The sequence below is a fragment of the Blastomyces gilchristii genome (assembly GCF_000003855.2).
Source record: "Blastomyces gilchristii SLH14081 genomic scaffold supercont1.7, whole genome shotgun sequence".
NCBI classification, from domain to species: domain Eukaryota; kingdom Fungi; phylum Ascomycota; class Eurotiomycetes; order Onygenales; family Ajellomycetaceae; genus Blastomyces; species Blastomyces gilchristii.
The window spans coordinates 1,506,121-1,523,726 of record NW_003101676.1 but is presented as its reverse complement, the minus strand read 5'-3'; the positions used below and the strand labels follow the sequence as shown (position 1 = coordinate 1,523,726).

General features: G+C 48.6%; 6 protein-coding genes across 7 annotated transcripts; 3 read left to right on the top strand and 3 right to left on the bottom strand.

Moving 5' to 3' along the window:
- The first annotated feature begins 40 nt into the window (after positions 1-40).
- BDBG_04268 (oligopeptidase) lies at positions 41-4,154 on the top strand. The gene is made up of 2 exons (XM_002625353.2): positions 41-416; positions 514-4,154. The coding sequence occupies exons 1-2, from the start codon at positions 385-387 to the stop codon at positions 2,684-2,686; spliced, it is 2,205 nt and encodes a 734-aa protein (XP_002625399.1). The 5' UTR covers positions 41-384; the 3' UTR covers positions 2,687-4,154.
- On the bottom strand, positions 2,783-5,479 carry BDBG_04267. 2 transcript variants are annotated; one of them, XM_031721605.1, is made up of 4 exons: positions 5,294-5,478; positions 4,937-5,199; positions 4,220-4,832; positions 2,812-4,077 (listed from the first exon to the last, which is right to left on the bottom strand). In XM_031721605.1, exons 2-4 carry the CDS (start codon positions 5,054-5,056, stop codon positions 3,485-3,487), a joined length of 1,326 nt encoding a protein of 441 aa, XP_031578216.1. In that variant the 5' UTR covers positions 5,057-5,199; positions 5,294-5,478; the 3' UTR covers positions 2,812-3,484. The 2 variants fall into 2 exon arrangements, with proteins under 2 accessions (XP_002625398.1, XP_031578216.1); XM_002625352.2 differs by having other exon boundaries at positions 2,783-4,077; positions 4,937-5,479.
- A 271-nt stretch (positions 5,480-5,750) lies between these two features.
- Positions 5,751-10,651, top strand: BDBG_04266 (Noc1p protein). The gene is made up of 3 exons (XM_002625351.2): positions 5,751-9,079; positions 9,157-9,192; positions 9,250-10,651. The coding sequence occupies exon 1, from the start codon at positions 6,068-6,070 to the stop codon at positions 8,216-8,218; it is 2,151 nt and encodes a 716-aa protein (XP_002625397.1). The 5' UTR covers positions 5,751-6,067; the 3' UTR covers positions 8,219-9,079; positions 9,157-9,192; positions 9,250-10,651.
- On the bottom strand, positions 8,742-10,477 carry BDBG_04265 (3-hydroxyanthranilate 3,4-dioxygenase 1). The gene is made up of 2 exons (XM_002625350.2): positions 10,183-10,477; positions 8,742-9,992 (listed from the first exon to the last, which is right to left on the bottom strand). Exons 1-2 carry the CDS (start codon positions 10,212-10,214, stop codon positions 9,446-9,448), a joined length of 579 nt encoding a protein of 192 aa, XP_002625396.1. The 5' UTR covers positions 10,215-10,477; the 3' UTR covers positions 8,742-9,445.
- A 155-nt stretch (positions 10,652-10,806) lies between the features above and the next one.
- On the top strand, positions 10,807-12,018 carry BDBG_04264 (18S rRNA biogenesis protein RCL1; the record flags this gene model as incomplete). The annotated part of the gene is made up of 1 exon (XM_002625349.1): positions 10,807-12,018. One exon carries the CDS (start codon positions 10,807-10,809, stop codon positions 12,016-12,018), a length of 1,212 nt encoding a protein of 403 aa, XP_002625395.1.
- Positions 12,019-14,591: 2,573 nt separating this feature from the next.
- On the bottom strand, positions 14,592-16,998 carry BDBG_04263 (PWWP domain-containing protein; the record flags this gene model as incomplete). The annotated part of the gene is made up of 5 exons (XM_002625348.2): positions 16,795-16,998; positions 16,155-16,656; positions 15,631-15,982; positions 15,240-15,480; positions 14,592-15,115 (listed from the first exon to the last, which is right to left on the bottom strand). The coding sequence occupies exons 1-5, from the start codon at positions 16,943-16,945 to the stop codon at positions 14,592-14,594; spliced, it is 1,770 nt and encodes a 589-aa protein (XP_002625394.1). The 5' UTR covers positions 16,946-16,998.
- Between the last annotated feature and the right edge of the window lie 608 nt (positions 16,999-17,606).

The following is a 17,606-nucleotide window of genomic DNA, read 5'->3' as shown; positions in this document are numbered from 1 at the left end:
TATATTTTTTCGAGCCTTGGAATGTTAAATGTGCTGAGGCTAACTAATAATAGCAGCTGTATCACTAAGCAGGCGCAACGCGGGGTTACATAGAATTAACAACTGTACAAGCAAGCTCAGAAGGTCCCGCGCCATCCGTTGTCAGAACAGGGGGAATGCCCGTGATCCGAAGAAGAGCAGCGAGACTTGGGAACTCACCTGGGATTCTAGGAAACAAAGGCTTTGCTCCAACAGCTTCAAGTTCAGCGTTCATTGCAAACAATCCTATTAATCAAAAGCTTTCCAGACGCACGGCTATCCTCTTTCCGGGTCGTATAAGCAACAATAACCTAAAAACATCGTTCGTATCTATCTAGACCGGTTCTGCTGCCGTGATATAGCATCATGACTATTCGTGCGCTGAAGTTTACGCCAGAGTAATTATTTCCCCCAGGTCCATAGCTAGAGCTGTAGTATACGAAAGAAACAATGATATTCTCTCCATCCTGAAGCTAACATGGGTTCTGCTCACAGGGTAATGCTGAGCGCTCCTCGCCGCTCCGCTGCCATCCCAAATGCATCAGGTACTTTGCTGGCCTACACGCAGACAGTATACTCGTTCGAGACCCACGCGACAACCTCAGAACTTCGAGTCCTCGATGTTGCAACTGGCAGCTCCCTTCTCTTGACAAATTCCTACCACGGATCTCCGCAATGGTTGGGTGACGGCGACAAACTCGTCTGGCTGCAGGACGGGGAGAAGGGAAGCACCAATTTCATTGTCGGATGTGGCCAGCGCAAGGAAGATCCATATGTTGCAGGGACGGTATCCGCTCCCGTGTCGAATCTGAAACTCACTACTCTCTCCCCTGGGCTCGTGGGTCTCGCGGTTTCTGGGAAGGCCAATCCAGATGGGTCGATATATAATCCATCCACTGCGAAAAAGCCCCTTAGCTCGGGGAAATTGTATACATCGCTGTTCGTCAGGCATTGGGACGAGTATATTACACCGCAGAAAAATGCAATTTGGCTCGGGACGTTACAAAAGACTTCCTCGTCGGCCGAGGATAAGCAGTCCAGGTACAAATTGTCAGAGTTGAAAAACCTCTTCAAGTTTATCGGTTGGCCCGAGATAGAATCACCGATTCCGCCTTTTGGTGGAACAGATCATTTCGATCTCTGTCCGCATGGTATTGTGTTTGTGGCCAAGGATCCGAATTTAAATCAGGCCCTGCACACCAAATGTGTTGTTTTCATTTGCAACATGGATGCCGGGTCCTGGACGCAAGCGGTACCAATATCCGCCAAAGCACTCTCCCTCGATCGCTTGAAAGGGGCGATAACATCTCCAGTTATATCCCCGGTGTCCAAAACACTCGCAATTCTAGCTATGAGAGAAGACGGATATGAGTCGGATAAAAACAGGATCATTCTTGTCCCTGGTGTTTTTGACTGGCGGGCTGAACAGCCTCAATCCCTTGAGATTTTTGCAAATACAGATGGCTCTGGCTCATGGAACCTGAGCCCAAGCTCACTTACATGGGGTGAGAACGATTCAGAACTATTTGTCCGGGTTGAAGACACCGGTTGCGGGACCGTGTTCAGGCTTCCATTGACTGACTACACCAAGGTCTCTACAAGCCACCTGTCCAAACTGACCCATTCCGGATACGTGACCAGCGTCGCACCAGCATCCAGCAAGCTATTCATAACCAGCACGAGCTTCGTGGAAAACAGTGCATTCTCAGTACTCGACTTGTCGAAGCCAGACCAAAAACCCAAACTTATCTGCTCAGGTTCACGACACGGCGCGTCCCTGGGCCTCTCCTCCGAACAAGTCTCTGATATCTGGTGGAAAGGGGCAGATGACCACCCCATTCACGCATGGGTAATCAAACCCTCTAACTTCGACCCGAAAAAGAAATATCCCCTCTGCTACCTCATCCATGGTGGCCCGCAGGGCGCATGGAACGACCAATGGAACACCCGCTGGAACCCTGCCGTTTTCGCAGAGCAGGGCTACGTAGTAATCACGCCCAACCCTACAGGCAGCACCGGGTACGGCCAGGCATTTACAGACGCTATCCAGAACGAGTGGGGCGGCAAACCATACGAAGACATCGCCCGCGGCTTCGACTACATCGAAAAGGAACTCCACTACGTCGACACCGCCCGCGCCGTCGCCCTAGGCGCCTCCTACGGCGGCTTCATGGTGAACTGGATCCAGGGCCACGACCTAGGCCGCAAATTCAAAGCCCTAGTCACCCACGACGGGATCTTCAGCACGAAATTCTCCCTCGCGGCCGAAGAGCTGTACTTCCCCATCCGGGATCTGAAGGGCGTATACTGGCAGGTCCCCGAGAACTGGGACCGTTGGGACCCCTCGCTGCACCTGGATAAGTGGGAGACGCCGCACCTAATCATCCATAACGAGCTGGATTACCGCCTCACGATCGCGGAAGGGTTGGCAGCATTCAACGTGTTGCAGATGCGAGGCGTGCCGAGTGCGTTCTTGATGTTCCCTGATGAGAACCATTGGGTGCTTAAGCCTGAGAATTCGCTTGTTTGGTATCGGACAGTGCTTAATTGGATTAATAAACATGTTGGGTTGCCGCTGTTGTTGGATAAGGATGGGTCTGATGGGTTTCCGGCGAGGAATGAGGGAGCGATTGTGAGAAATATGGCGACGTTGACGGTGACGGAGTAGGGGCTCAGTTTTGTGATTTGGCATGGGGTTATTTTAACGAGGATGGTGTTTGGATTCCGCTATTTTCGCGGGGGGCTTTTTAAATGCGTCAATGAAAGAAATCTCTTCTCAAGAAAGGACAAAGGGGGGTCTGGGAGAACCCATCCATAAACTCAGACGACATATCTTAAGAAACTAGAAAGTCAAATTTATGAGCTACATGATATTACGATAAAATTCGTTCCAAGCTACAATCCGCTGCATCTTACTTGTCCCTTCTAAATTATAAAGAAATAGTTATTTTGTCCCGCTTTGCGGGGCTTTAGATGGTTGCCTGTCTAATATCCGCGACGTCCAGGAGAACATTGCGAGAGTAGATATACATGTGAACATCTGTAGACAAGAGGGATGAGAGAGAAAGAAAGAAATAGAGGATGAACAAGCAATGCAGATAGACAGGGAGGGAAAGAAGGCAAAATAATCGTTGGAGCGTACATCTAGCACATAACCGGTCCCAAAAGCTTTGGATAAAAAAAAAAAAAGAAAGAAAGAAAGAGAAAGGAAGAAAAAGAAAGGAAGAAAACAGCGGGAAAACATAACAGGCCAAAAAGACATCAAGAAGATCTCCCTAAAATGATCAAGCAAAAGAACGTGAACTCGCGAAAATTCCCCAGAAAGGTTTCGCTTCAGAAAAAGGAAAGGAAAAAGGAGCACCAGAGCCAAAATAACAACAACCCTTCCTTCATTGGGGGAGACCAAAACGAGAAGAAGGACATAAAAGACTCAAAACACAAAAATAACCCCAACACAACAACCACCTCATTCATCATCCGGCAACTCCTCAATAGTCGCCTTCAAAAGCTCAATCAACTCATCAACATCCGGTCGATCCGCCGGCTCAACCTGCAAACACCTCCTCACCACCTCCTTTGACGCCTCGCTAATCCCCCCTTTTTTACCCGGTGAACCGCCCGTAGCAGCAGCAGCAGAAGCACTCCCTTCCCCTTCGCTTTCCCCAGCGCCAGCGCCAGCGCCAACGCCCACAACCCCTTTCCCCTTCCCCTTCGGCCCTTGGTCTTGGTCCTCATCCGGAAACCTCCAGTCCCCACCCAACACACACATACTCAAACTACCACCGGTCTCGTCACTACGGGCCTCGAAGGGGCTTTTACCCACCAGACAGGCATATATGGTGCAGCCTAGCGACCAGATGTCGACCTTGGTATCGATGATGGAGCCGGTTTTCACGTCGAAGAGTTCTGGGGCACGGTAGGGCATTGTGGAGTGCTCGGCGGCTGTATCTTGGACGGCGAGGGCGAGAGAGCGGGAGGTAATGGCGATGGGGCTTGGTGCGAGGGAGCCTAGGTCCATGACGATGGGGGTTAGGCCGTCGTCATCAATCATGATGTTTCCTGGTTTTTGTGGGAATTGTTAGTTTTTTGATTTATTTATTTGTTTTCTATTTATTAAATTCTGTATTGTAGCCAAAAAAAAAAAAAAAGAAAAAAGAAAAAAAAGAAAAAAAAAAAGCGCATTGGTTGAAATAAAAAATACCTGGCTTTATATCTCTGTGCGCATATGGGCGGAAACCACCCTCATCCACCCCTTCCTGGCTAATGGTAACCTCCCCATCCATCAACGGCTCGTGTTCCGTGTCATCGCTATCGCGACGAGTGTTTCTTCTTGCAGGCCGTCCACGAGATGCCGCCGCGTCCGCATCCGCTGCGTCTGCCTCATTCCTAACCATCTTCGCTTTCTTCACCGCACCCGCACCACCTCTGACGCGATATTGATGCATCGCCTTGAGCGCCTTGGCCACGCCGAGCATGAAGGTCATCAGCTTCTTCTCCGGGAACGAGGTGTGGTTGACCAGATTAGCATTGATGGCATCTTGCAGGTTGCCGCGCTGGTAGTACGGGAGAAGAATGTAGACGGTCTTGGAGCCTGGGTCACCGCCATCGGCGCGGAATTTAGAGCCGGATTCGGTGGAGACACAGTAGTCGATGGAGTGGATGATGTATCTGTTTGGGGAGAAGAGGGTGTATGCTTCAACTTCTTTGAGGGCTTGGGAGACGGATTCCTGGCCGAAGGGGCAGCGGATCTTTTTGAGGGCGAAGAGCTCTGCGGTGTTTTTGTCCTGAACGAGGTAGACGTAGGAGAAGCCGCCCTGAATGAATAAGTGGGATTAGTTTTTGTCGGTCTTTTGAAGTTCCCACTATCTTCATCATCTAATCTTATCCCATCTACATAATATATATAGCAGTTACACACCTCTCCTAGCAACCGCAACAGCTTGAAACTCCTGTTGTTAATTTTGAGCTGCGGGGAGTTGGGGAAACAGCACATGCAGTCTGTGAAGGTGTAGAGAAGATCGAAGAAGTATTGCGACATGACTGCGATTGGCTATGAAGCGGAGTGGATATGAGGAGTGTAAGAAACGCGAGGGCGTCGATGGATGTTAGATAGATCGGTATGCAGGTGTAATGACGATGGCGGAACGGGCTCCACGGTCAAACAAAGAGAATTGAGAACAACTGGCACGTAGAGGAATTAGAGATATTTAGATCGATTAATCATGAAGCAGAGTTGGTTGCGAATGAGCTGATCTGTTTGCCCGGTGATATTTACTCAGATGTTGTGAAGGGGTTGGATGCTTCGTTTTGAGGCTGAGGTGCGAATATATTTAAATACGATATTTATGATATATTTATATGCGCGCTGAGCTAAATATTTAAATAAATAAGTTAACTAACGGCCAGTTGGAATCAATGGAGAATAAATAGGTTAAGTATTTAAGGGGAAATGAAATATTTAGATGGACGAGATCTGATCTGGTGTCTTCTATATCTATAGTTAAATATTTATACTATTTATTATATAAATATTAATAAATATACATTATTGAATTGAGTTGTTCCTCTCTATCTCTATAGTCGACTCCCGAGATGTATTTATGCATTAAATAGTTATATATAAATAAATAGGATAGGAAAAGAAACTATTAAATATTTATTTATTTACTTATATCGTTAACTACGTCTTCAAACCATCACCCAATCAACACGGCTTCCTCCCTCCTTTCTTCATCATCTTCATTATCATCATCATCATCATCTTCTTCTTCTTCTTCATCTTCATCTTCATCTTCATCTTCATCTTCTTCTCTCCCCTCGAATGACTCTCTCTCTCTCTCCTTCAACACCGCCGTCTACGTATCATTCCGACCCTCTTCTTTCATTCTCTTATCTTTCTTGATTGTTACTTTCTCTCTCTCTCTCTCTTTCAACCCTACGCCTGACATGCTGCTACGGCTCTCTTAAACCACCCCATCCCTGCCCTCTTTAACTAGTTATTTGCTCCACCGGAGCTTTTATTTACACAAACAAATATCACGACACGATTATGGCGCCCCTTGACGACATCCAGGTCGGAGACCTGGTGAACGTGCCAGGGGGCATGTACGGCACTGTCAAATTCCTAGGCCCCGTCGCCGGCAAACCTGGCCGCTTTGCTGGTGTTGAGCTGGCCCCAGAACACGCCGGGAGAGGGAAGAATAACGGCGACGTCGAAGGCCGGAGCTACTTCACCACCTCCCAGCCAGGCTCCGGCATCTTCGTGCCCATGAATAATAACAGATATGTCTCCAAACGAACTGCATCCATGGGCAGCACACCGCCCACGCCCTCCAAGCCCCCCTTTAGCAAATCTGTCGGCCCAGGCGCAGGCCCTGGCCCGCTGTCTGTAAACAGACCCAAGTTCAGACGCCCATCCCTCCCACGACCTGAATCCCCGCGGGCCCCTCCACCGAAATTGAACCTGACCGCTCTACGAACACCGTCCGCATTTTCCAGGAGCACTTCTGCCCATGGAGGCGTTCCTCGAACGCCGCTCAAGACTACCCGTCCACCCAGCCGCCCGTCATCCAGAATTAGCGTAGAAAGCGGCATTAACACCCCCGGCTCAGTAAGGCGGCATGACATAAGAACACCCGCGTTTGACGATAGTGAGTCCGTGGATAGGATCAAATTTCTAGAGAAACAATTGCGAGATCGTGATAAGCAGCTGGAAGAACAGGCGTTGACTCTCGCGGAATTTCAAAAGAGTATTACAGAGCTAGAGGGTCTGGATGCGCTACAAGTGCGGGCACAACTCCGCGAGAAAAACGAGAAGATTGCGGCTCTCACGGCGGAATTCGATAGCCACCGCGCAGACTTTCGTAGCACCCTGGATACTCTGGAAGTGGCCGCATCGGAGACTGAGAGGGTCTACGAGAGAAGACTAGAAGAGTTGATGCAGGCTAATAGGGAACTACAAGATCGTAGTGAGGATGTTGAAACCGTTGCAAGGCAGCTTAAACAGTTGGAGGAACTGGTTTCAGAACTTGAGGAAGGTCTTGAAGACGCTCGCAGGGGTGAGGCGGAGGCAAGAGGAGAAGTGGAGTTCCTCAGGGGTGAGGTTGAGAGAACTAGGCTAGAGTTGAAGCAGGAGAGGGAGAAACCATCTTCCTCATATAAAGGAGCCGGGGGCGATGGGTATGCCAGTTCCAAGGACCTAGACCAAAAGGATGATGAAATACGCGGCCTAAAAGCCATCATCCATTCCCTCAGCAGGGGCGAACCTCCCGGCCTCGCGCAGATGAATGGTGGATCTGCCAATAACGGAGACCACCAGGACGCTGACCGCGTCGCTAGACTGGAGCGTCGCATCGAGGAGCTTGAAAGCCTTACGGAGCGCAAATCTTACCGCATCGAAGAACTGGAGCGCGAGCTCGACCAGAACCGTCCCAGCCGCAACCGCAGCGGTACCATAACCACCTCACCACTCAAACAACAGCGACATAACAGCGCTGGCACGGGCAGCGGCATGGGTGGGCCCAACCACACCCACACCCTCTCCGATCGCACCGTCGTCCCTAATGACTGGCACGACACCACCTCCCCACCCGCCAGAAACAGCAATGGCCATAGCCAATACCCCCACTTCTCCCCACCGCACCGCAACGAACCCGTCCGCCACCAGCAGCACCTCGAGAGCATGCAGGAATCCGACTCGCGCTCCTCAAGCACAGATGAGGGCGGCGCGCTCTGGTGTGAGATCTGCGAAACGAGCGGCCATGATATCCTGACCTGCACGAATATGTTTGGTTCCGCTGCCGCGAATGCGAACGCGGCGGGTAAGTCAGTTGCAAATACCGGCAACAACACCACCAATAATAATAGCAATAGCAACAGCAATTACGACAACAATAATACCTACAACAGTTTCAGCGGCAATAGCCATCATCAACCCTACCAACAAAATAACTTAAGAACAATGACAACGACAAATGGATACAACAATACCAATAATAATAACCTCAACGCTGGCGGAAGCCCCAGCTCTCAGCGGACGGGGCGCGATGTAGTGCTGGAGGGACTGAAGGGTATTAGCGGGCTGACGGCGTCTATGTCGCCGGTTGCGGGGAAGGCGTCCGGCGTCATTGATGAGTCGAAGTGGTGTGCGCTCTGCGAACGGGATGGGCATGAGAGTATCGATTGTCCGTTTGAGGATTAGATTTTTTTGGCTTCCATTCTGAGATCCCTAAACGGGAATCGATGCCTAAATGAATTAAGTGAGCGGCTTGGAGTATTCAGGTCATGAGCTCGCCGTGCTGAGGAGTGTGATGGGATACTACGGGTTTTATATATCCCCATCCTCCCTTTTTCCTGTCGTCTCGTGTCTTCTCCCATTTTCGCGAAATGTCATCCATGGTCCAGTGCGGAATTTATTGCAGAGTAATTTCCCTTTTTGTTTTTTTGTATCGTTGTGGAATCGAACCCTCCCTTCTTATCTCCCTGACTCGGAGGCCTTTCGGTGCTTTCATCTTCTGCGCTTTTTTTTTTTTTTTTTTTTTTTTTTTTTTTTTTTTTTTTTATATTTTTTTTATGCTTGTGGCCATTTAATGCTGATTGATGTATTTCAACTGACAGTGACTAATTATTGCACTTCTTATTCCTGTACCTTTTTTTTATGGCCCGCCCCTCCTTCTCACCATCAACCCTCAATGAATTCTACATCTACAACCCCAAACCACTATTCTCTGTTCTTCTATCTTTCTATTTCATTTTTTCCTCTCCCTTCTCATTATTTTTCTATTATCTTTCCTTTTTTGTTCTATACAATCTGTTGTAATTCCTTGCCCTATTTTCTATATATTTGTATATATAATACCAACCCATCGCTAGCTTTCCCCAACAACCCTTCGGCTCTTTCATGTCCTATCACATACCAAACCTTCGGAATATATCTTAGTGTTGGACTAAGCATCAGCCGTCTTCTCCCAAGTTACGTTCTCGGGCATCCCGACCTAGCTCCAATGGTATATCCCAACTTTACAGCATCAGTGCGAAAGCTATCCAATTCATTCCATCTAAGGTTCTTCTTTAACTACTATTTACTCGTTGCTGCCGCCTTTCTCCCATGATGTATTCCTCCTAACGAGTGATTCTTAGGTCGGACGGAACATTCCAAGATTATAAAGTCCAAAAGTGTGTTGCCTTTCCAACATAATAATGGAAATAAACACAACTTACAGATAAGTTTAGTAAAGTTCAAAAAGTTGCGGAACGGGGTATAGCAATAGAAATTCATAGACTTGGGACTTCAACTTCGATTTCACGGCCCATCATAACCAACGAAAATATCAATCAGCCGGCTGATCTGATAAATCTTGACAACCACCTCCCCCTCCCCTTTTCTTCCCAAACCTACCTATCTCCGCAACCCCAATCCCCCCGTCGTTCACTCCGGAAACCTCCCCGGCTGCACCACCTCCCCCTCCGCATACCTTACAGCCGCCACCTTCCCACAGCCCCCACATGTCCTCTTCCCCTCATCCGCCGCAAACTCCTCCACAACCTCCTTAACCTGCGTGCCCAGGTCCGTACACACAAACCTCTTTTCCCAAACCACCCCCTTGCACCCGCCACAGTACCACCGCATGACATCCTCCGCCCCGGCCGCCCTCGGCATCTCGACGACAATACCCACCGTGTCCGCGAAGCGCACGGGGCAGTGCGGCGTGTTTGCCGGCAGGAGGAACAGGGAGCCTTCGTGGATGGGGATGTCGCGGAAGGTCGGCGGGGCGGTGGTTGTGTCGACGGTTTTGAGGAGCATGGCGCCGCGGTGCTGGTAGAAGAATTCGGGCGTGCTGTTGATGTGGTAGTCTGTGCGCGCGTTGGGGCCGCCGACGACCATTACGGTGTAGCCCTCGGTGGCGGGGGAGGAAGGGTGGTAGACGCAGTAGTTGTTCACGGGGGGTTGGAGGAGGTGGGCGTTTTGGGAGAGCCTGTGAGATGAGATGAGGGGGGTTAGTTAAAAATGAAGTGTGTGGGTGGAATGGCGCTTGCTGCTTGTCTTCTCTTCTTTCTTCTTGGTTTTTTTTTTTTTTTTTGTTTTTCTTTTTTCCTCTTTTTGTCTTCTTTCTTATTGGGCGGGGCATGTGCATGTATTTAAATATGTATAGTGGGATGGGTTACCATTGCGGCAGGTTGAGCGCTGGCGGGAGCATTGTAGCTGGTAGCTTGGAGTGCGGATCCCCCGCAATGTCCGATGCGGGCAAACGGAGGGTTGGGTTGTGTAAAGAAAGGAGTGGAATAGGTCAGGAGTTGGCGATCGATTTCGATTTATGTACGGGCAGTGAGATCTCAGTTCCAGGAGACAGAGATGCAATTCGCACTGAGTCAAAGGCAGTTTTTGGCCATGTCAAATTTCTGTTGCTGCTTTTCCAGATCCAACTCTGTTATATCTATGAAATTCGGAGGTTTGTCTCCCCGCGGTGTCATGGAAATACGCTAGTTACAGCGGTTGAAGGGTGCTATTTGTATGCCATAAGGATAAGGTTCGGTATTACGCATATACTCCATACCGGTCCCCGTCAGAATTCGGATAAATGTTTATCCACCCATATTTTTATATATTTTTTTGAACTGTCAAAAACGCAACGCCAGGATTTTGATATTGGCTCCTGTGGATGTGAACAAGATCGATTTCAGGAGCGAGCAGGTTTTCGATAATTGAATATTTATATATATACTCTCAGACAATTTCCTTCTCATGCCCCGATAGCAGCTATTCGGTCCAGTCTCCAATTTACACAAACCATGGCTACTCCGCAACCCCCTCTGCGGTTCACCTCCCATCGCCAGCTTGCACTCCGCCTTGTTCTCTCGACCCTCACTGGGCGTCCGGTTCATATATCTCAAATCCGGCCGTCCGATCCCATCCATACGGGGCTTGCTCCCCATGAGATTTCATTTCTACGACTCCTCGAAGCTGTTACCAATGGCTCACACATGGAAATTTCCTACACTGGAACCATCGTTCTCTACAAACCGGGGCTTATAACAGGGAGCGCACCCGGGTCTGGTGCAAGCGGGGGTGTGATAAAGCATGAGATCCCTTCCAACTGTGCTCGCGGCATTAGTTATTTCTTATTACCAATGTGCCTCCTTGCGCCATTCTCCAAAGCACAGTTTAATATCCTCTTCACCGGTCCTGGTGTCATTACCTCCTCCACCCCAACCGGCGATATGTCTGTCGATAGTGTGCGGACTGCTATTCTTCCGTTATTTTCTCAATTTGGCATTTTCAACAATATCGAGCTGCGTGTGTTGAAACGGTCAAATCCCGGCCCAAATGGAAAAGGTGGAGGAGGAGAGGTTCAGCTGGTGTTCGGTCACCAGGTTCGACTTCCGAAGACGCTACACTTGCTAAACCCCGGTAGAATAAAGAAAATACGTGGTGTGGCATATGCTGTAGGCGTATCTGGATCTCATAACGCCAGGATGATTGAAGTTGCGAGAGGCATCCTGAACCCCCTTTGCCCCGATACCTATGTGTTTTCAGACGTCTCTTCGGCGCCTTTAGTCGCTGCACCGACCAGAGATAACCCTTCTAACAAAAAGAAGATGGGCCTTGGGTTTGGGCTGTCTTTAGTCGCTGAGTCCTCCACGGGTTGTTTATTTTCCGCTGATGTGGCCTCGTTACCCACCGGTGGGGAACCCCCAGAAGATATCGGGAAACGGTGTGCGTACCAACTCCTAGAGTCCGTCTCAGTGGGTGGATGTGTCTCGAAGGCTGCGGCTCCAACGATGATAACGCTGATGGCGATGGGCTCTGAAGACGTAGGAAGACTGCAAGTGGGAAGGGATGTCATCGCGGATGAGTCCATGGTCCAGTTCGCCAGGGACCTAAATAAATTCGGTACTCCTGGGTGGGGAATCAGGGACGCACCTGGAGAAAATGACTCAGGGGACGTGATCATTAGCGTTGTTGGCAGAGGAATAGGAAATGTTGGGCGGAAGATTGCCTGATTAACTCGTTTCCGATGAAGCAGGGGGGCTCACTGCCGCCTGTGCCCTATCCTTTCACAGAGCTCCTCATGTGCGCTGGGCGACTCCATAGGAGACGTATTCATACCAATACTTTATTAGATATATACCCCTGTATGGTACATCGCACGGATCACACTGCAGCGACTAACAGGTTTGGACCGAAATAATCTGCCCCTTCCGGCCGATCCGCATTGACACAACATACCTCCGTGACATGCGCTCAAAGCGCGAGGACAGTATACGGCCTGGCTGGCATTTAGCACCCACCGCCGTGCACCGCAAGTCCGGGTTCAACAAAAAGAAAGGAAGGCCATCCGGGTCTTATCAATATCTTCACGTGTCGACGTCTGGTTCTTTCGCGTGGGATGAAAAAGATATGCGAGAGATGGCAGGTGCGCGCGATATGGCCATGGCACCTTCCTGGCCCATGGGATGTATCTCCACAGGAACTGATATGGAAGGAACCAGAACAAAGCTTGGGGCTGCTGGTTGAAGCCTTCCTATATATATCAAGCTTGACAACCCCTTAAAACTTCTTCCTCGACTCGTTTTGTCTCTCGGCTTCACGCTCTTCATCACTTAATGTATAATATTTCCGCTCTGATACCATCGGTCTAGAATGCCAGCTATCAAGTCAGCCATTCCCACATTTCCTCCACCTATACTTCGTGTGATCTTCGAATCATCCGCCATGGGGGTGCAAGGGTGAACATCCATGACTTGTTAGTAACCTATCTACGAAGGTACCGGTACCCAAGTACTAACAAGTAATACGCCAGTGATTCAATTTGATCCCTCAATCGAAGCCGCCCACCTAAGCATCTCAGTTGAGCTCCACCGCAGTTATCTCTGGCGATGAACGTGAACCGGCTTAATACCTCTACAAATAGCCCTACGGGTCCGTGGCCAGGTATCCTCCTGATCATGAACAATGGGGAAATCTATGCAAGCTGGGACAATTTAGGGGGACATCATTGTTTCCTCCTACATATAATTAGAGGGGGTGAGGGAGGGGAGTCAGTGTCGCAAGACAAGACTACAATTTCTTATGATATTTTCAAAACAATTGTCTGATCTGAGCTGAATTGAATGTATTTTTCGTGGAGCGTTTTATTGTCTATTATATAGAGAAGCAACCAAGCAACTCGTGGTTCTCTCTTAGGGTTTATTCACACATAGACAAGAAATTTACCTGTCTTTTGACCGGGGGAAAACTGCCAGAAGGAGCCATAGTAAAATCAACTATGAGGCCATAATAGATCAATCGGTATTTGTTCCTTTGATGGCTTGCGTAGGACAATAGGCAACAAAAAACGCGTTTTCAGAATTGATGAAAATAGTTAAATCACAAGATAAACCAAAAAAAGAAAAGAAAAGAAAGGGGGCACAGCGACTGTACACAGATATAACTTCAGAAAGTGAGGATGTAATTCAAGAGTTAATAATGAAGGGGAAAAGAGATAAATAAGAGAGGAGACAAAAACAATAGAGGAAAAAGTAGAAAGCCCAAAATGCCGCACAAAAACCACCGCCATATTATCCCAGTTCCATTTCAGTTGAAGGGTATTTTTTTGGTTGCAAAAAAAGGAGGGGGGGGGAGAAAAAACAAAGAAAATGAAACAGGAAACAGGAAATCGTTGAAGATAAAAATATATATAAAAAGAAAGAGAAAAAAGAGACAGCAAAGTAAAATAAAATAAAAAGATGAACACACCTAATATTTTTTCTCTTGCCTCCTCACCTATATTAATCAAGCTTACTTCTTTTCAAATGCAACCTATTATTATTATTTTTTTTTTTCTTTTTTCTTTTTTGTTTTACTTTCAATTTTGCTTTCGCTTTACCTTTTTGCTAATGCAAAAACAAATTTTTTTTTTTTCTTTTCTCAAAACACACCATCCCATCGCAACCAACCAACCAAGCAAACTGGCAAACAAGCAAAATGCCTTTCCCCTGCCCCTAACCCCGGAGCTACTTTTTATTATCCACTTCTCTTTCCCTTCTTTCATCCTTGCTGACTTCGTTTTCTCGTTGGTCTGGCGGTCACATTTTGCCCCATCACACCCGTTGGACAGGCGCATGAAGAAATCTCCCATACGTAATCCTGACTGATGGTTGCTTTTTGAAAACAACTTACCCCCAAACCGTCTTCCTATATCTGTCATGGAGCATTCCATATAATCCATGACCCATCTCCCTCGCACTGCCCAACTAGACGGAGTCACATAACCTGTCCAGAAAATACACCTGTACATCCTTGATGTTATCGGATGGCGAGGGAAGTTGGAAAAAATGAGAAATATAATAATAACAGAGGAAGAAAGAGGAATGAAAACGTAATAATAATAAAATAAAGTGAAAATCTCGTGAAAACCGGGTTTCACTCACTCAGACTCGGACTTCTTACTTCAAAAGCACACGCACAAACGAGGCAAAAGGTAAACAACAAACGAAACTAGACACAAGAAAATAAAATATATAATAAAATAAAATTTAGAGGAAAAATGAAATGGGCAGGAGAAAGCTCCAGAAATCAAGTAACAAATTATGCCTCAAGCCTCCACAGCCTCCGCTTCCCCTTCAGCAGGAGACGAACCTGACCTCTCACCATGGGCCTTGGCCCCTACTTCCGCTGGGACATCTGGCATAGGCTCATCTTCATCCGCTCGGGGAGTGGAAGTAGTACCACCAGCAGCCTCATCATCCCCTTCAGTCACCTCTTCCGCCTTCCGCCCATTGACCTGGTTGTGGCCATTTGCCTTTGGTTTAGGCTCAGGCTCCTGTTCTTCCTTCTCCTTTGGCGGGGGGATATCAGAATCTAGCAGGGTCTTCCATTTGTTCAGGATGTTTATGGAGCGGCCGCGGAAATTGAATTCCTCGTCCTTGGGGATCGAGTTCAATTTGATAATGGCCTTCAACACTTTGTTGATCTTGGTTGTGCGGATGATGCTGACCTCAAGGTCGACATATGATTCCAGTTTCTGGATGAAGTTAGACATTGACGCCATTTCCTCTTCTTTGGGAGCCTGGTCACGTGTGAGGAACCCTTTTTGGAGTTTGTGGCGAAGATAGAGAACTGTTGGGAATCAGGTCAGCACAGCTCTTTGGTGCTGCAAATGTGTTGGAACTGATGTAGAAAATAATATCGTAGAGCAAAAATTAAACCGGGGCAATGGATGATGATAGATAAAATGTTTTACCTTCTTTCTCCTTCTTCAGCTTCGCTTCCTGTGGATCAATCGGCTTCTCAACCTCAGCTTCCTTTGGAGCTTCAGTAGTATCTTCATCACTTGTTGCCTTTGTTTCCTTTTTGCTCTTTTTGGCACTGGTGGCCTTCGTTTTAGCTGGTTTGGCTGCAGGTTTCTTGCCTGGCTCACCGGTCGCGGGAGTCTTGGGCGTGGTCAACTTAAGTTTAGTGGCAGTTTTCGGGGTCTTTGCGGGCTGTGTTGTGTGCGACCAAAAACAAAACGAATCCCCATTAGCCACCTGTCCTTTCCATCAAAGCACTCAAAGCACCACCCAAAATGCCGCGCCCGAAGGTATGCGATCGAGAAATCGTAACTCCACAAAATTTCGGGGACATCTGCTTACCTTGTCGCTCTCAGCTTCGCTCTCACCATCCTTCTTCCGTTTCTTCGTGGTCTTTCGTTTCTCAGCTCCTGTCTCTGCTGCCTCGTCTTCGTGCTCATCAGCTACATCCATGCTCTTCCGCTTTTTCTTCTCTTGCTTCGCTGCCTTTGCTGCCGCGCGAGCTTCACGTTCCTCTTGGTCCTGCTCCAATGCCCGCTGATGGTCGGCAAGCATATCTTTAAAGTATTGAAGATCATGGTTCTCGGCAGCTACGTGGTAGGCTTCAATCAGGTTCTTCGTTTTTCCCTTCTCATTTACATCTTTGCAGGACTCTGGGTCGAGGGGTGTGAGGTCTGTGTTTGGAATCCAGGCGCTGAAAACATATCAATTTCTCTTAGCTCGTACTTCCGATATTTTCTAATCCAGTAATCATACCATGCGGAAGGGGTGGGGGGGGGGGGGGTGGTTGGAAGAGCCCAGCGCATTAATTCCAGCTGAGGGACATTGGGGAAAAAGGCCAAAAAAAGGAAAAGAACTCCACTCACAATTCATTAGTGTACAAGAACATAATGGGAAACGTGCGCTCGTGCACCCGTTTGCCCCCATCACTGTAAGCTTCCCTGTACGTGCCATCCTGCTGCTTCGTAGTAACCGGACGCGTCGACAAAAGTGAGGGCGGTAGCATCTCCTCATCACAGATTATCGATGGCCAGGGAGCGTAGCTTTTCAGACGAGCCATGTAGTATTCTCCAGGTTTGGCATCGAGGTGTGTAATTCGAGCAGAAGACTTCTTCCTGTTCAATTTCTTCCCCTTGGTGTCGCCCCCGGTTGACTTGCGTTTTGCGGCATTCGATTTTTTAGACGCAGCGGGTGTCCCGTTGGCGCGATCTGCGGTGGGAGAAGCGGTTTCAGCAGTCTCTTCCGCCGGAGCAGCACTGTCGTCCGTCTTTTGCTCTTGTGTTTCAGCGGCTGACCCAGGCTTGGCAGCGTCTGTTGAGGCGTCCGTAGCAGCGGGTTCGGGTTTTTCAGAAGCCGCAGCATCTGTTCCTTGCACGTCGACAGCGACAGGTCAGCAGAAGAGGTAAAGAAAGAGGGTACTCCGTCTCTCCAACAAAAGGGAATAATAGGGGGGTTGGCGGAATACAACGTAGGGAAGGGGCAGGAGGATGAAGCAGGAGCGCTTACCGGCCGACGCGTCTTCAGGCTTTTTTACATCGGCCTGCTCATCTTTCTCAGGGCGTGGAGACCCAGGAGTATTGGGAGCAGCGTTTGCTGATGGCGTAGTCTCGGGGACCGAGTCGCCTCGGGATGCGGCGGGGTTTGCATCCTCTGCCATGGTAGAGAGAAAACAGAGCAGATGGAGAACAAAAGAATAGGAGAGCTGGCGTAGGGCGTGAGAAGAAAGGCGATGATGGCCAGGCGAAGGGGTGGTCGACGGGGTGGATTGGGCGGGTTAATGGGTGGAGGGAGTTGAGGGCGAGAGAGTTGTGTGTTTGGCGTTGGGAGTTGGCGGTGGATAATATTATGATTCCTTGGGTGCGTGAAGATCGTGGCGTGAGACAAGAAACGCGTGTGTGGAAAGGGCGCTGCGGCAAGACTCGGGGGGCGACCAGCAGAGGAAGAAGAAGAAGAAACCACCACAACGACAGAAAGATAGATATATAGATATAGATAGATCTCAGAGATGAGACAGCAGTCTGCTCTGCTCTCTATTTAGCCTTGGCTAAGTAATTCGTATGAGGGTATTGTTCGAATTCCAGAGAGGGCTTCTTCTCCCTTTATCTGCCCTGGATTGGAGTGATTCACAACCACAACGAAGGGGGATAATAATAAATGGAGGGGCTTCACCTTCACAGCTTCGGTTTCTTCCCTCTTTTTTTTATCTCTCTCGTCACTGCTAGGAAAATCCCCAAGCTCTTTCAAACTTTCAAAAATAGTAAATGAATAGAAAAATCTCAAGTACAATGAAGTAAAAGGGTTGCTGTGTTCAATACAGC

Coding starts and splice junctions, on each gene's coding strand:
- BDBG_04268 (XM_002625353.2), top strand. CDS start 385: ATGACTATTCGTGCGCTGAAGTTTACGCCAGA. Junction 417..513: donor GCGCTGAAGTTTACGCCAGA/GTAATTATTTCC, acceptor TTCTGCTCACAG/GGTAATGCTGAGCGCTCCTC.
- BDBG_04267 (XM_002625352.2), bottom strand. CDS start 5,056: ATGTCGCAATACTTCTTCGATCTTCTCTACACCTTCACAGACTGCATG. Junction 4,833..4,936: donor TGTTGCGGTTGCTAGGAGAG/GTGTGTAACTGC, acceptor TTATTCATTCAG/GGCGGCTTCTCCTACGTCTA. Junction 4,078..4,219: donor GCACAGAGATATAAAGCCAG/GTATTTTTTATT, acceptor CACAAAAACCAG/GAAACATCATGATTGATGAC.
- BDBG_04266 (XM_002625351.2), top strand. CDS start 6,068: ATGGCGCCCCTTGACGACATCCAGGTCGGAGACCTGGTGAACGTGCCA.
- BDBG_04265 (XM_002625350.2), bottom strand. CDS start 10,214: ATGCTCCCGCCAGCGCTCAACCTGCCGCAATG. Junction 9,993..10,182: donor GCGCTCAACCTGCCGCAATG/GTAACCCATCCC, acceptor CTCATCTCACAG/GCTCTCCCAAAACGCCCACC.